Raw genomic sequence first — 16,941 nt, forward strand, 5'->3', positions numbered from 1 at the left:
CATTTCACAGTGCAACAAAAGGCATCAGACAAGAGATGCAAGTAATCAAGCTGATGAGAGCGACGAAAATAGACCACGAAAAAAAACAAAAAAACACCATGTTTTATTTTGTGGTATTCAATACAGAAATCAAAAAAACATCCCGCGGTCGGCTCCAAATTTACATCCACGTTCACATTTAGATCCTTCAAATAAAAGTTAAGACATTTTCATCCAGCTGGTGCCAATCGCCGCAGCGCTCTGATCTCCTCCTCGTAAATTGGTGCGTCACGCATCGGTTTTAAAGTGTTCTTGGAAATGCGACTCTTCGAGAAAAGAATCCGCTTTTGTGTTAATCACCGGGGGGGAATTGGAGGAGTGGAGCTTCGAATTGTGTTCCGGGGATGTGTGTTTCATTTAAATGTGGATAGTAGTGATATGAATTTCCTTTACAAAAAAATAAAAGACCTTTTCAGCAGGAATAAGCTGAAAAACGTGCGTGTCGGCAGTGAAATGGAGCAAACTTTTTGTTGTTGTTGCTGCTGTAATTATTGTCCAAGCACAAATGTAGGTGAACTCCATGCAATTTTTCCAATGACAAAAATTTGCCCAGGAACATGATGAAATTATGGATTAAGAAAAGAACAAACTGGAAAAAAAGGGATTCAAACAGTTCTTACCCAGTAGTACAGCTACAAACCTAGAACTTGGGTTGAAGTGAACGCCAAGCGGACCCAAGTGCACCTCGCTCCAAAAGCAGGAAGCAGACTATAACGCAGGGCATTCTGGGTAAATACAACCAAAACAAACTCCCAAGTGTCTGGCACTTAGACGGGAGAAATGGCTCATTGCCTTTTGACGGAGAAATCCTACAACTGCTAAAATCTGACGCTACTCCACTGTTGTTTACATTTTGTTAAGAAGAAGGTTGCGCTCAGTGTCTCCTTCAGTAGTTCTTGCTGCAGCGCCGCCACAGGCGAGGAGGTAAACAGGTTTTTCAAAAACGTTTAAAGCGAACGAACCAGCTGAAAATATAACCAATGTTGCAATCTGCCAGATTATCCGGTGTGAAAACACCCTTGATGTGTTTAAATGACATGGTTGTTGCGAGGAACGTATTAGCTGCCGGTACACAAGAAGAAATGAAATCAGGATGACAAACATTTACAGCTTTGAGAAAGCTTTAGTGTCAGGAGGTGAATTAGAGGCAGACTGGAGTTGTGACAAAGCACTTCTAAATCCCTGTCATGGATGCTGGTTTATTAAAAGCTACTGCTCACAATGTTTCTTCTGACTTAATCTTTACTGGACAAATCATTTTACGAATTCAAATTCCAGCAATAGACTGAACTAGCAATACTCTTGGACATTGCTTTAGGGATTAATACCACAGCTGGGCGTTTTAAACATAACTTAGTCCATATCATCAGATTTTAATTACAACGTTCCCTCCTTCTTGCAATGTTAAACAGTTGAAGTTGTTGACACTAAATAATAAGAGAGAATCAACAACGCTGAAATATCCTTGGCTTTATATGGGACCGTGTCACTTGTAAAAACCAGACTTTTTGCAAGAGCTTATTGAAAAATACATGGAGAATAATTTTTCAGGCCTCGGTGCGTTTCTCCAAAATCCACAGACTGGTGTTTGTATTATCATTCCTTCAAAGAGGACAAGCAAACAGCAGCAGGCCTGTTGGGAAGGTCATGAGGTTCGAGAGGCCTGCGAGAGCAGAACGTTTATTCTACACCTTCCCTAAGAAACAGCGACTTTATTTTCTAGCAGAAGAGAGTAGAAAATTACAATAATAATCAGATCAGCTATCCCTGAACTAAAAGCTGCGCATTGAATTACTGCATCTGAAATGTCCTCCTGAGGGGGAGTGTGGAGGATTTAGCTGCAAAGCCATATATCACAAAGGAAAGAGTGGGAGAGGAGGCTGTCATGTGTGCTGGTTCAGCTCCGTTACGACGTTCCCCTTTGCTCTCGTCGGGAGGGGAAAACCAGTTAAAAGCCCTCCAAACCAAACAGTCTTTTAACAAGATGCACTTCGTTTTCTCTGTTTGCTTTGGTTCAGAGGGTTGGGCTTCGTCCAGGGAGCTGGCATGTTGATTCCAGCCGCTTCGTGAACCCTGACCTCTCGCTCGCATTCAATCGGCTCGCTCGCGGGGGGGCAAAGCAGCGAGCGCAGACAGGAGCAAACAGGGACACATTTTGAAACATTCTCACCGCATCAATCCAACGTGAAGGTGATGCCTACGGGTTCAACGGGAGTTCAAGGTATTAGTATCGCGGGCCTTTCATGGGCTCAGATCAAAAGGGCTTTGTAAGGTATGCCAATTAATGCGCATGAAAACAGCTGGTCTGCATGAAAGGTCAAGGAGAAACATTTTTCACAGCTAAGCAACTCAAACCTTGTTTTTTAAACCTAGCCAGCCCTAGTTGGAGCAATAGATAGATCTTTCTGGGACAGTTTTGGGTCCCAGTTTTGACGCCCACAAAAAACATTGCGAAACATTGCAAAATCTGGGCCGATAAATCGGCCCAGATTTTGGGAGGCAGGCCGATGCTTATATGTGAAGTCGATCTTCCCCATTGATCTCATTTAACTTTCACAAAGGTCTGAAAATCAGCAATTTTTACAGACAAAAAAAAAAAAGGTATCTGGCAAAATCTGAATTAGTGATCGGCCAAAAACTGCAATTGGTTCACCGCTATGTGACACTGGTCCCAACTGACACAAGTTGTCAGTTTTTGCCAAAAGTGATTCTGGCAAAAAAAAAAAAAAATCTTTTTCCAAAAAATGTTTTTAGACAAAAAAAAAGAGAAAAATCTTAGGCCATTATTTTAGAAAGGTGACATTAAAATCAGAAAGAAATATGAAAAAAGCTTGATCGATGTTGCAAAAGACATGAGGTTCACCTTCTAAGACAACCATGGAGCATGCGTTACAGAGGAACGTTTTAAATAATAGCATTTTCACCTGTTAGCATGGCCCAGTCAAAGTTCAGAGCTAAACAAATTGAGAAACATTTAAAAACATGATTTTGATTGAAAGTCTACAGCTGTAGTTAGAGCTTAAGGTGTTTCCACAAAGTATCAATTTATGTCAATTAACGAGGGCTGAATTTAAATGCAAGCCACACTTTTCAGATTTTCTTTCAGGTTTTAAGCCGTCATCTCTTCTTTTTTTGCAATACTGATCTAACAAAGAATTCAAACATTTATAGTTAGGGGGCATGAATACTTTTTGCAAGACTTTGTGCCCCCCCCCCATCCCACCGCCTTGTATTTAATCAAACTGGCCTCGTTTATTTGTTCCCACATTAAAAAACATTTGTTTTTATCCAGTGGCCCCAAAGACAACTTTAACCTGTGTGAGTTAAACGATGAACAAATGGGGCTTCTGCAAGGAGTAGTCTTCTAAAATATTACCCCAAATCAACAAATGTGACACACAGACACAGGGACTGGAATGTAAGAAAGGTTAGAATCAAGAGCTGAACACGTTCTCTGTGACATGAAATAATTCAAAAATGAAATAAACCTTCCATTTTCCTGTTTGGCATCAATACTCTGAGCCTAACACAGACCAAGAATCAGCTGCAGCCATTTTTTAAAATCAAAACAGACGCTCCAAAACTCTGGGAACAGGAAAATTTTAATGGTCATAAACCAAACCATTGATGGTCTGCGCACACACACACACACGCCCACACACACACATAGCACAGACCCAAAACCCCAGAAACATAAATTAAGAAAAACAACAGGCATAACATGAAACGGCTATTCAGAAAAACGTCCAAAAATCCCTGCCTTTAAAATTAAAGCAAATCGGTCCAAACCCCCCACAAGGGTTAAAATATAACACTGCCACCTAGTGGTGGCTTAGAACTCAACCAGAGAAATCTCTTCAAGAGCATTTTTAAAACGACAAAGCTTACAGTCTTCCACAGATTTTCCGACCGTCAGGTAAGCATCCGAGCTAGAGGCACGTTTTAAGTACAGTTATAAAAAGGCACATTCATTTGACAATACAATAAATGTTACGCAGTTATATACGTGTTTGTACGCATGCAAAGGTCACAAACGCTTTTCTTAGTTTCTTAAGCTCTTTTTAGTGTGTTTTTATCCACTTGAATCAAAGACCCTGTGCGAAAGCTCTGCATGTTGCTTTCTACTGCTTTTTAATTCCCTGCGTGTGATGCGAGACCCAGTCTGCTGGTGAACTTGTCTCGGTCGATGTTCTTGTGCTCCGGGATGTGTCTGAAGGTGCAGTCATCCCTCGTGCAGCCCGTCGTCCGCCAGAAAAAGCACTCCTTCTTGTACGTACTGTTTAAAAAAAGAGAAAAATTATCTCAACTTCAACATGTACATTAATAAAGGTAGAGCTTTTACTGCTGCTTGAAGAAAGAGTGCAGTGTTCTTACCTAAGACGTTGGTAGGCCTCTGTCTCTCCAGTGTGGCCCTTAAAGGGATATCGAACAGTCAACGGAGCGCCTTCCACTACCATTCCCTGAAAAGGAAACAAAAACTAATCTTATCTCGAAGGTCATCTGTATCATGGGGTGAGTTTTCACCCACATTTAAGGGCACTTCAACACCTGATAGTCGGGTAAACTGTCAGCTTTCACAGCTCTAATGTATCAAACCCTTTGACAAACCCGTTCCCCTCCTCAAGAACCAGTGAAGGAAACGACACGTAAACCTCTATAGTGAAGTGCCATCAAGTTTTAGCGGTTGTTAGGATTTCACTTTTGTCTTTGATAAAAGACTTCTGCAAACGCCAGACACGGGTATTTGTTTTGGCTGCATTACCCAGAATGCCCTGCGCTATAGTCCGCTGTCTTCTTTTGGAGCCGTCTCCGGTCCACCTCCATCCATATATATATATATATATATATATATATATATATACAGTACAGACCAAAAGTTTGGACACACCTTCTAATTCAATGGGTTTTCTTTATTTTCATGACTATTTATAAGGCAAGAAATCCCACTTATTAACCTGACAGGGCACCTATGAAGTGAAAACCATTTCAGGTGACTACCTCTTGAAGCTCATCAAGAAAATGCAGAGTGTGTGCAAAGCAGTAATCACAGCAAAAGGTTGCTACTTTGAAGAAACTAGAATATAAGGGGTATTTTCAGTTGTTTTACACTTTTTTGTTTAGCGCATATTTCCACATGTGTTATTCATAGTTTGATATGGTAAATGGCAAATGGACTAAACTTATATAGCGCTTTTCCAGTCATTTTGACCACTCAAAGCGCTTTACACTAGAGTCACATTCACCCAGTCACACTCACAAACACACACACATTTATACACCGATACGCAGATCGGTAGGCAATTTTTGATGCCTTCAGTGTGATTCTACAATGTCAATAGTCATGAAAATAAAGGAAACTCATTGAATTAAAAGGTGTGTCCAAACTTTTGGTCTGTACTGTATATATATATATATATATATATATATATATATATATGGATTTGAACCGTGCCAGAAATCACTTCAACTGAACTGAGGTTTATAGGCAGACCAGAGTTCGTATCAGAATTTGCATTCACACATCTTCGAACAAACCGGACCTTCTAGACAAACAAACTGGAGTTGGATTAAAGTTGGACTAAAGCAGGGCTGGTGTGGTGCATCCTAAAATGTCCTTCTAAATAAATATGGTCAGAGACTGCAGTGTACATAATGTACTGATTTACAGTAAGTTGCATTAAAGAATGAGGTTTTAACATGACCAAATGTTCAGAAGTTTGATGCTAATACACCTAATATCCTAAGTGTTCTGCACACTTTTTTATTATTATCATCTGTCAGGCTAGAAAACTGCAAATTTTAGGTCACATGTCACCTCGAGGTTTTATGGCCTGGAGGTGACAAGTTGTAAAAACTGACTTTTGCTATTCTCAAAAGAACCAAACACAAACTTGTCACTTAAACGTTTTTCTTAGTGAAGAAAAGATCACAAATTCAAACACACCCGAAAGAGATGGGGAGTCATTTTATAAGAATTATAAAATATGTTGTGTTTTGGGACGTTTGCTTCCTGGCTGAACCCAGCAGACAAGATATGGGAATCTTATGACTTGTGGTAAATCACTGACTTTTCTGACACTTTTTTTTTTAAACCACCTTCAGAATCAAAGGCAGCTCTTCCCACAGGAGCAGAAACAAACAGAAACCGCCTCATCTAACGAAAACAAATGCAATCAGTGCCTCTGTGTGTTATCTCAGCTGCAGGGTGAAGGAACCGGCTCCACAGAAAGAGAACAAAAAGCAATAAGAATAATCCATAAGGTGGGATATTCAGAAAATAAAATGAAAACTATTTGAAATTGTTTTTATACAAATTAATTGAAGTAGTGAACCTACAGGCAGCTTCAATCCTTTAAAAAGCAAAAATAAATTAGCAGAAAACATTTAAAAAAATTTAACACCAATGAGAAAAATGCGCAAGTTAAGGGGGAAACCATTTTCTTTCTTATTCAGAACTAAGACAAACTTTTACTATTATTCCACAGTCTCTGTGGAATAATAACAATAATAAATAGTAAAAGTTTAATTTGACCATTGAACTTTAATTATTACATAAAACTGTTCAAATGATCATAAATATAATGACTGCTGCTGGATATAATATATATTAATCAATTATTGATGGTGTTTTGGTTATTGATGCTTGTTCTGTATTTCGGTGAAATAATGATTGTTCATCCACTGTCATTAAAATTAAACAGATAATGTACTGATGGCAAAACTATTAAATATGGGTTTAGTTGTTATATGTATGGATTATACATATAATAAATGGAAGATTATGGAAAAAGAAAAACATTTTGAGATTATGCTTCATGCTTCAGGTATTTTTTGTATGTATTCAGAAAAAAATGGTCATGAAAACCTAAAAATCAGCTAAAAGATCCTCTTGTTGCCGAGAGGCTTCAAGTTTTGAAATGTCAGCTCCCCATTTCACCATGACGACCTGGAGTAAACAAATACGTACGTCGATACACTGGATGGCTCTCTCGCAGTCTTCCTTTCGGGTGTAGTTCACAAACGCACACTGCAGCTCCAGCAGCATCTTGATGCTGTACACCGTCCCCACTCTGAGAGAGGCAAACACCGACGACGCGTTAACAACATGCAAGTTTAAATTGGTACAAATCATTTTTCTACGACAAGGAAAAAAGAGAAGATATATTTTAACCTCCATTTTGGTTTATTTCGAAAAGAAGATTTCAGGTTATTACATTTAAAGTTTGGTTTAAGTAAACTCGGGATTTCATGCGGAGGGGTCAGTGTTGTTTTACAGAAGTTTATTCTGCATCAACAGAGTAAACAGTCGGGGACTCAGAGTGATGAGTCACTAGGGTCTGTCGCAATAAGCAATAAATCAATCAATGAGCTCAGTAATTTTCATTTGCATGATTTATCAGTTTGTATTTTCTCCAAAACTACCAATTTTATAATTTTATAAGTTTATATTTTCTACTGAAAACTGGACGACAAAAGCTTTGGTCTCAACTTCAGAGATTTCATAATTCATTTTATGTGATTTTTCTGTTTTTTTTAATTTTAGGTATTTAAAATATCTTCCAGTTCCACTGTTAAATGTTCATTAGAATTTAAAGTTTATTGATCTTTCAGAATGTGTTCTTGCATTATTATATCGTTACATTATTAAAAAACTGTCTCCAAACAACAGCATTGCCGTTTATCGCAATAACTTCTGGGACAAGCAACATGTTATGATCACAGGCCTATAAGTCAGAACTCACCTGCTGAAAAGCTCATGGAGTTTTGGATAAGTCATGGCAGGACCCAGGGTTCCCACCCAAACCGAAAACAGCTCTCTTAGAGAGAAACACACGCTTACTCATCTTAAATCAAAAGCGCAGATAGCTGCTCATTTCTGAAACACAGAACTGAAAACAAACAAAAACAGGACAAAGAGAAACCAACGTCTCAAACGTGATCGACTGCTTACGGTTTGGCTGAACTCCTGGAGCGAGGAGTCGGCGATTGGGATTTGGATCTGATTTGGCCCAGACAGTCGATATCTTTGACTTGCTGCGTTCGTGGACGGGCCGTTTGCAGGACGGTCCACTCTCCGTCATCGTCCTCCTCCTCCTCTTTGTCTTCATTGTTGTCGTCCTGATGCGACGGCTGGTTGAATTTGTCCCAGACGGCTCGAGCCCCTGAAGGAGGAGGAGAGCGGACAGTGTGGCGCAGCTGTAACATTCGGAGAGACCTGCTCGGTGTCTTTGATTTTATTTTTTTTTTTGGAAACGTTACCTCCAGGGTCTTTGCTTCTGTTCCTGGCGAACAGAGCTTCCACGGCTTCCTCGAGGGTCGGGTGAGCTTTGAGGGCCTCGGTGCTTTGCGCCCAGGAGAAACCCATTTCCTGCGGTAACAGAAGTACACACAGCTTTCTAAATGTGACTCACTGTGGACACACTAGCTGCGGTTCCACTGGCCACATAATAGCACAACTTAACGTCTTGAAAATAAATTTTGAAAAAGTTTCAGTGCTAGAATGAGGTGGGTTTTTTCATCTGTATTAAAATGTTGATATTTCACAAATCTGTGATGGAAACACTTTTTCACTTCACTCTAGTTACATGATCAACAGTCGGACGTGTTCACTGGCGCAAAAAAAGGCAACGACAGGAAGTAGTTGGAGTGTCATGTTTCTTTAAATGACTTCTTTTGTGAATAAAATTAACGTGTGACTTTAATTTCGTTTCTCATTAAATAGTAAACACAAATGCAAAATGTAGCTTTTTTTCAACATAAGCTGAATATTAAAGTGTTGAGCACATTTGTAATGGAAAGGCAGCTATTCAGAACTTTTATATCTATTAAACTTATTGAACACTTTGTAAAAGCACCTTCTGCTGCGCCGACAGCAGTAAATCATTGAAAGTAGAACTCTCTGCACCTCCAGAGACGGACGTTTTGGGCGATTCTTCAGCAAAATATCTCAAACTCCAGAAATTAAGTTTTGCCTCAGATTCAGGTGGATTTAGGTCTGAGGGTTCCTGCAAATTTTCCACACTCTTCTAGATTTTTGCCCAATAGGGGCTAACATTACCTTCTGATTCTTTTTTACCTGTGATACATAGTCATTTCTTTATTATTCTCAGACTTGTAAAAAAAAAAAAAATTTTTTTTAAAAAGCTTAACTGGTTTGAATACAGATATTAGCACCCACCATAAGGTGCAACGTCTGCGCTCGTTTCAGCTCCTGCGCAGCTTCAACACTCGAGCTTTCCAGCGTCAACACGTCCTTGTAGATCAGGGAGGCCTCATAGTACCTCTGAAGGAGTCACAGCAAAAATAAAGCATTGACTGACTGTTGTTCTAGTAAATGATTATTCAAACAAATTTTCTGCTGATTAATTGAAGATAAACAAAACTGGCGCGTTCCACAGATTATTCATATAAAATATATTAAAAGATGCAAATAAATAAAAAGAATTACATTCCAGGACAGCATTCCTTTAGTGAATTTGAACCGGAAGGAGCTAAAACTACAACTTGAGGAATTTTAGGTCAAACATATTTACAAAGATGTTTTTCCTCTGAAATGCAAAATGTATAAATATATTTTGTACAGTTTAGAGTATATTGTTTGTTTTTTTTAGCAAATCGGCCATTTTTTCTGAATCTGTATACTCTAATTAACGATTAATCAGTTGGTTAAATTAGATGATGATTACTTCAACTAATCGATTGATCACAATCATTTCAATCAACGCAAACAAGAAATGGGAATTAATGTCAAATAACTTGACTTACAAGAAATATATATTGTAATGGAATGAAACAAGAGATGAGACCAAATACGCTAGCAGATACGCTTCGTTTTACCTTGAGGCCACAGAGAGCTTTCCCTTTCCGGAACAAACCCTTTATCCATTTGGGCTCCATGGAGAGCGCCAGGTCGGCGTCCCTCAGGGCGTTCTCATACTGTTCAAGCCTTTCATAACACAGAGAGCGATTTCCAAACAACCTGAAACACGCAGAGGGTAGTTTAAAGCTCATTTTACGTCCAGTGATCCTGTGCTTCTCTTAAAAAAAAAGCCAAATTCAAGTTAATGTTCCTACTTGAATTCCTTTGGGTTGTACTTAATGGCGTCCGTAAAACACGACACTGCCATGTCGTACTGTCCGGACGCGGCCAAGCGGTTCCCCATACCTGCAGCGAAGCAGAGAGGTCAGGCCGGGAGTTCAGGTTTTTTTTTTGGCGGGAAAATTTGAATGAAGAGATTTAAAACGAGGAAAATTCACTTACTGGCCAGCTCTACGCTTCTTTTCGCTAGCTCCTCAGTCACGGGACCAAACGGTTTCTGTTGAAACAGGAGCATAAATGATCCACAGGCCTCATCACAATAGATCCCATCAAATAAATAGATCATTTAAAGGTGAAGTTCTGTTCAGAAAAATTAGATTTTTGTGTCTTATACCTCGTTATTGGTTTCAGGTTGGCTTTTCATCTGAACTTCAGGCTTCTCAGCAACATGGATGTTTTTATATTCCGGCTGCTCAACCTCAGCGACTTTGCTTTTTTCTTTCTTCTTCTCTTTTTTAGACTTCAGGTTACTCTTTTCCTCAGGTACCAATTTAGTAGATGCAGCGTTTAAATTATTTAAATTGAAGTCCTGCAAAGAAGAGCACAGTGCAGTCGTTTTTTACAGACTGTAAGAGAGTTTATTATAGCAAATGTTTGCCTTAAAAAAAGAGAAGCTTTTACAAACATTTTGTTGCTTATCTTCTGTAGTGTTTATCTTCACAATATCTTTTCCAGCGAGCTCAACACATCCGCCGTCCTTGGTTACTGTTTGGGATTCATCGGACTCAGGAGGCTCGTTTTCCTCTGAATTATCATCAATTATACGAGTTTGTTCCTCATTCTCTAAAGACTCTAACTTTTCCTCGTTGTCCTCCTGAAATTAAATGGCCAATCAGCGAGCCATTTCTGGTTGGAAATGCATTTTTTCATAACATGCAGGATATAGATCAATAAATTAGACCTTCATCAAAAACTTAAGTTATTTCAGCAATTTCATTCCAAAAGAAACTCATTATACACAGAGTGACATATTTTCACTCTGTGTGCAGTTGCTTCAGTTCATTTTAATTTACCTGGTTTCCAGCTGATGAGAACCTTAAGTTCAATCACTTAGAAAATTTTAATATTAGTTAAGATTAATAAAATGGCTTAAATAATCATAGGATAAACACCTGACTAGACAGTTATGGAGAAAACTGTCACCGGCACTCCGTAAGATGAGGATAAGCCGCCAAAGATCATTTACAAGAAACTGGGAGCTCACAGAACGATGCGTTCAAACATATTGGAAGGTTTAGTGAAAGGAAGAGATGCGATAGCAAAAAGTGCACCGATTGCAGGGATAATTGCAACCTTGAGAGGATTGTGAAAAAAGAAGCCAATTCAAGAGATTGAGGAGGCATGGAGTTGGTGCTTAACAGGGTTTCTGCAGGTTTCACAAACTCAAATTTAAGACTTTTTAAGACCATCATGATTGGAATTTAAGACCTCTTTTTCCAAAGAACTGTTCAAACTTCGTCCAGCCAACTGGTGATAAATTTGCACTCACCCATAATGGAAATCAAAAATTTAAAAAAAAGCTAGTCTAGCAAGCGTGTGTTAGCGGTAGCTAACCAATATCTATCTATCTATGGAACATGACAGACCAGGGGTGGGTAACTCCAGGCCTCGAGGGCCGGTCTCCTGCAACTCTTAGATGTATCTCTACTTCAACACACCTGAGTCAAATAATGAGGTCATTAGCAGGACTCTGGAGAACTTGACTGCACTTAGGAGGTGATTCAGCTGTTGGGATTCAAGTGTGTTGGACCAGGGAGACATCTAAGGGTTGCAGGACAATGGCCCTCAAGGCCTGGAGTTGCCCACTCCTGTGATAGACAGTCAATAAAAAACAAGCTATAGAATGGTCTTAAAGCACAGGTGTCAAACTCCAGTCTTCGAGGGCCGCTGTCCTGCAGTTTTTAGATGTGCCACATGTACAAAACACTGGAATGAAATGGCTTAATTACCTCCTTGTGTAGATCAGTTTTCCAGAGCCTTAATGACCTAATTATTCTAGTCAGGTGTGGTGCAGCAGAGGCACATCTAAAAGTTTCAGGACACCGGCCCTTGAGAACTGGAGTTTGACATCCGTGTCTTAAAGCAACTTCATTCAGGCAAAAAGAGCAATTTTGTACTAAAAGTACTTTATTGATTTTATGCAAAGGTGGGCATTAACTAGCTATATTTACAAAGCTACATTTTGAAAAATACACACTTATGGGATTGACTTGAGCACCATTTCTGACTACTTTGGCTGGTTAGCTACATGAAGAATAAGGATGTTTTTGTCAAAAACAAACTAGACACAATTTGTGTCAAAGTGAGACCTCTTCTTTGACACAAGCGTCATTGTTCTAATGTTATTTTCTATCTGTTGATGTCAGGTAAGCATACAGTAAACTGTAGATATTGTATTTTGAACAACTTTGGACTGTTCTGACATGGACACGTAACCTGCCATAAGTTATGAATCATATCAAAATGTTTCCTCTGGAGTTAGTCGGGTTGTAATGATACCATGTGTATTAGTCCTAAAATAAAAGAATTTGCACACAACTGTTTATATATATATATATATATATATATATATATATATATATATATATATAAGTATATATATATATATACAGAATTTTAAATTGCTGAAATATATTAACTTTTCAATTCTACTCCAATTTAGTGAGACGAATACTATTTTTACTCACAGGTAAATTTTCCTTAAGCGCGCTCTCCTTTTCAAGTCGTTTCTTTTCTTTTTTGCGCTGGAACAAAATACAGACGTGTGCCACGAGCGGCGGTTAGATCACAATAAGACAGTATCGTCTCAGCGGTTATTACACAAGTTCACCTTTTTTTTACGTTTGTTCCTTTCAGTTTTCTCTTTACGCCGATCTTCCTCTTCTATCAATTCCTTACCAATTTTATCTGCTTCCTGGGGAGAACATGTAGAGCAGACGTTACAAATTCATTTCCCATAAAAACAACACTTGACATATCTAAAGAAATTTATATCCAATACAGTATTAAAAATATCAAAGTTCAACTGCATAAGTCATATTTTCCATTCCATCACCAACAGAAGAGACATTATTCAGATAAGTATTGATTTCACTTCCCAATAAGTGAAACTGGGCGCGTTACCTCGTCTGTGAGCTGTTTTATCTGCGGATGTGGTTCCAAAGGTTTGCTCGCAGCATAACGTGGATGATAATCATCATCATCGTCATCATAATAATCATCGTCGTCTGAATATATGAGATCATCCTCTAAGACCTGAGCAAACTGTAAGGCTGCTGAAAGTTAGACAGAACAAACAGATTTAAATAAAGATCATAGGATCAATTAAGTTTCCATCTGTTTCATGGAAATGTCTTAAAAGTCCATTACATCTACATTTCTTGGGGAAAAAAAAAAGATTTTTAAGATTTGAAGAATTCTGAAGTTTCTTTTTTTTATTTTTTATTTTTACAAAATGGGAACAATTGTCTTTCACTGCCATATAAAATGTTTTCCCAGAATGCAATTCTTTGGAGTGTCCTAGTAGCTGCATTTATGTTTGTTCACGCTATAATTAAAAAACATGCCGCACCAACATCCTCCAACTACTTCCTGTCGTCTTCTTCTAGGTTTGCGCCAGTGGCAATATCCTGTTGTTGATCATGTGATTTGTGTGATGCGGAAAGTGTTCCTATTTTAGTTTTGCCAAAAAAAAAAAAAAATACAATTATAATTTTGGCCAATTTTGATACAACCCCCCCAGAAAAACAAAACAAAAAACAACAACAACAGAAAAAAACACCACCTTCTCTTGGTGACAAAACTTTTTAGCAAAAGATAAAGAGTTTTTCCCCCCCAACACAAGCACGTTTTCAGTAAACAAATTTGTTTTCAAAATGTCAAATTCTGCAATTTTACAGTCAATGGAAATGCAGCTCATGTGAGAGTTCCCTGCATATTCTTCACTTAAAATTTTAAAACTTCCTTTGACGTCTAAGCACAAAATGATCTCCACAGTAGTCGGCTTTTAAGTATGGAACATGGAAAACCACAGGATGTCAGGAAAAGAAATTCTAAATGAATTTCCAGAAATCTTTTGTTCCCCTTGTTCCATACTTCCCCAGAGTCGTAATGTACTTGTATCAAAATCCATACACTTTTTTGGGACTGTGTAAGAATCCTGTTTGACGTCACAGGACCAACAACAACAACAACAACAACAACATGCTCCTTTCAGTCAGAATGAGTATGAATGTTGAAGCTGATGTAAATAAGTGAATAAAGAAGACTTGTGTGAAATGCCTAAATGAGAAAATGCCTTACAGATAAAGGGTTGAGCCAATGCCTCTAGTATGGAAGTCCTGCGCCCACTCATGAAATCCACTATTGATTCCTTAAAAGATGACAAGATCAGCAAATTAGGACCATTTACAGCCATGATGGTTAAAGGATAAATAAGAAGACATGGGGAAGAAATAGAATACACATCTTAACAAAAAGAAATTCTGATACTTTGGAAACAAATAAGATTTCAATAAGTGCAAGACACAAGATAAATGATGACACAGCTGAATATCCTGCTGCGTTCACTGCAGAGCTAAGAAATGACTCAAACTCCTTACTTTGTTCAGTCCAGGTAGAACAATCCAGTTTGATTCGTCAGTAGTTTAGATTTTACCCCCACACGTTGCTGCACACTGCCAGTCAGCTACTTGTGTGCGTCTAAATCACTTGAAATGAAGCCAAATGGGGCTGTTTGGAATTCAAAAATATTTCCGGTCACAAACGGACCGCTTTACTAATGAATCGGCTAATATCCAGCTGTTGGACTTGAGTTATCCTCTAAACAGCAGAGCTGATAAGAAGTTACATTTACCTGTCAAAAACAAGTTTACATGAAAACTACTAAATTTAGTTCATTTTTATTTTGCATTTCTTGCACAGATACATGTATAAACACATATTTTATTCAATCACTTTTACTTAAAAGAAAACTAAAGAAAAATTTAAGAGGTCTTAACACAGAGTGATGCAACAATCCACCTTATCCTGAACGATACCCATTTCTATTTTTCTATGAGGTCTGACCTACTGACCGTTACCTAACATTTGAAATACAAAAAAAAGAAGAAGTCCAACAGCTATGCTATCGTTTCACAACAATTCTGTGTTTTTCCTGTCGATTACACGAAAACAAACTCATTTTTAATCTCTGGTAGTCTAGCTGGAGCATCTTAAATCACACTGTGAGAATCTCACACAAGTTCATAACTAAATTCTGAGCTGTCGAATTCAACAATTTTTTTTTACTTAATATCAGTTCACAAAATAATCTGAACTGATTATTTTATTATGCCATTATTATGGCATAATAAAACAATCTGTCATAATAATGACATTTATTATGCTGAGCTGACATATATAGTTTAAACGAGTCTAATAACAGAATTATCCTACTGTTGACTAACGTTAAATATAGTGCAGTAAAATACTCATCTGTACTCTGGAGACATTGGTATGATTGCCTCCTGAATGGTTGGGAGCCGTTTTTATTGTACTTTTTATTCTTTTACCGTTTTTGTTTTCTTTTTTATGTAATTTGGACTCTGAGTTTGTAATAAAATCTATCTATATAAACCCAGGAGTTTATTTAAATCTGTTCAGGTAAGAGTCCATCTACCTCTTATGAAGTTTTTATGAAGTTTAATTTGATGTGATGCCAACATGTCAGCTTGTTTAAAAAGAGGTGAGCTGCAGGTTTATTAAAACAGCAACATTTTATTAAAAGTCTCGAGTCATACTCACGTGGGTGCGCATTAGTCCCGAGTCTTGGCGAATTCTGGGTATTGAAGGCCCACCTGGCAGGTAAGGAAAAATGATGACGTTAAAGTTCAAATCAGGTGGAAAAAAAATGACACACTGGACCAACACACACGTTCACATATATATGCATATAACAGCTTCGATTAAACTCGCGGCTCGCACCGACAGAGCGGAAGCGGACCCGTTTTGCTGAACTAAAAAGTCTCAGTTAAAACTACAGTAGCTGGTAAGCTAACAAGCTGACCCAGTTCCAATTCCTGGTAAATGAAACTCGAGATATGATGAAATAAACTGCTCCATTCTCACCTCGAACTAGCTCTTTCTTTCTTGGCATGGTTTCCGTTTTTTTCCAGTATCTCTGATCCAGTGTTTGTCTCTATGATGACGCACCAATTGTCGGCAGGTTTAGTGCTGCTAAGTTGTTGTTACCCCTGTTGAAGTTTTGGCTCGTGTACAGTGGAGAAGCCTTCAGCGTCCACGGCGTCCTGCTCTTCGTCTTCTTCTTCGACGAAAACGTACTCAAACACTATTCTTGGCGAACGACACTGCCATCATCTGGAAAGAAATTTGCCCTGTAGAGAACAAATATTCTTCCATAAAATCTCCTGAGAATGTTAAATAAATGCTTTTACAGCTACATTGGTTATATGTTGTAGTTCAAATAAAAACTGTCTATTTTTATTCTTATGTTGACACATATTTAACCCATTTTACTCAATATGTCTTTAAAAAAAATTTTAAAAATCTGCCCACAGTTTAAAGTCCTGTCTGATGAGTATTATGCTTTTCAATGGTATATGAAAGTCAAAACAAAATACATACAGTTAAATAAATAAATAATTTGCATTATATTGAGTCACACTAAAATAATTACACAATGTATGTCTTGGGCAGCAGAAACATTTATTTGAGAATGAGAAATTTAGTCTATTTTTAATAGCATCATTTTGGGTAAAGAGGCATTTGTCTGTGAAGAACTTTGTAATATCAATAATATAATT

General features: G+C 38.0%; 2 protein-coding genes across 3 annotated transcripts in view; both read right to left on the minus strand.

The window, feature by feature from the left end:
* The window catches only part of LOC116708618 (MAP/microtubule affinity-regulating kinase 3-like), a gene marked incomplete at its 5' end in the record, with an annotated part of 485,947 nt that overhangs the window by 104,952 nt on the left and 364,054 nt on the right, over positions 1-16,941 (minus strand). The window lies entirely within an intron of this gene.
* LOC116708598 (uncharacterized) lies at positions 3,623-16,460 on the minus strand. 2 transcript variants are annotated; one of them, XM_032546502.1, is made up of 18 exons: positions 16,247-16,460; positions 15,923-15,975; positions 14,441-14,510; positions 13,262-13,410; positions 12,969-13,052; positions 12,826-12,882; positions 10,764-10,952; positions 10,473-10,667; positions 10,301-10,355; positions 10,114-10,204; positions 9,877-10,018; positions 9,218-9,322; positions 8,299-8,407; positions 7,991-8,201; positions 7,782-7,856; positions 7,007-7,109; positions 4,414-4,499; positions 3,623-4,315 (listed from the first exon to the last, which is right to left on the minus strand). In XM_032546502.1, the coding sequence occupies exons 1-18, from the start codon at positions 16,272-16,274 to the stop codon at positions 4,171-4,173; spliced, it is 1,947 nt and encodes a 648-aa protein (XP_032402393.1). In that variant the 5' UTR covers positions 16,275-16,460; the 3' UTR covers positions 3,623-4,170. The 2 variants fall into 2 exon arrangements, with proteins under 2 accessions (XP_032402393.1, XP_032402392.1); XM_032546501.1 differs by having other exon boundaries at positions 13,262-13,413.

This window comes from Xiphophorus hellerii, chromosome 19 (assembly GCF_003331165.1).
Source record: "Xiphophorus hellerii strain 12219 chromosome 19, Xiphophorus_hellerii-4.1, whole genome shotgun sequence".
Taxonomy (NCBI): Eukaryota; Metazoa; Chordata; class Actinopteri; order Cyprinodontiformes; family Poeciliidae; genus Xiphophorus; species Xiphophorus hellerii.

What these genes read in the sequence shown, in the direction of transcription:
- LOC116708598 (XM_032546501.1), bottom strand. Translation starts at nt 16,274, where the DNA reads ATGCCAAGAAAGAAAGAGCTAGTTCGAG. An exon ending in TACAACCCAAAGGAATTCAA is followed by an intron (nt 10,019 to 10,113) that starts GTAGGAACATTA and finishes TGCGTGTTTCAG; the next exon opens with GTTGTTTGGAAATCGCTCTC. An exon ending in TCCAGGAGTTCAGCCAAACC is followed by an intron (nt 7,857 to 7,990) that starts GTAAGCAGTCGA and finishes TTTCTCTCTAAG; the next exon opens with AGAGCTGTTTTCGGTTTGGG.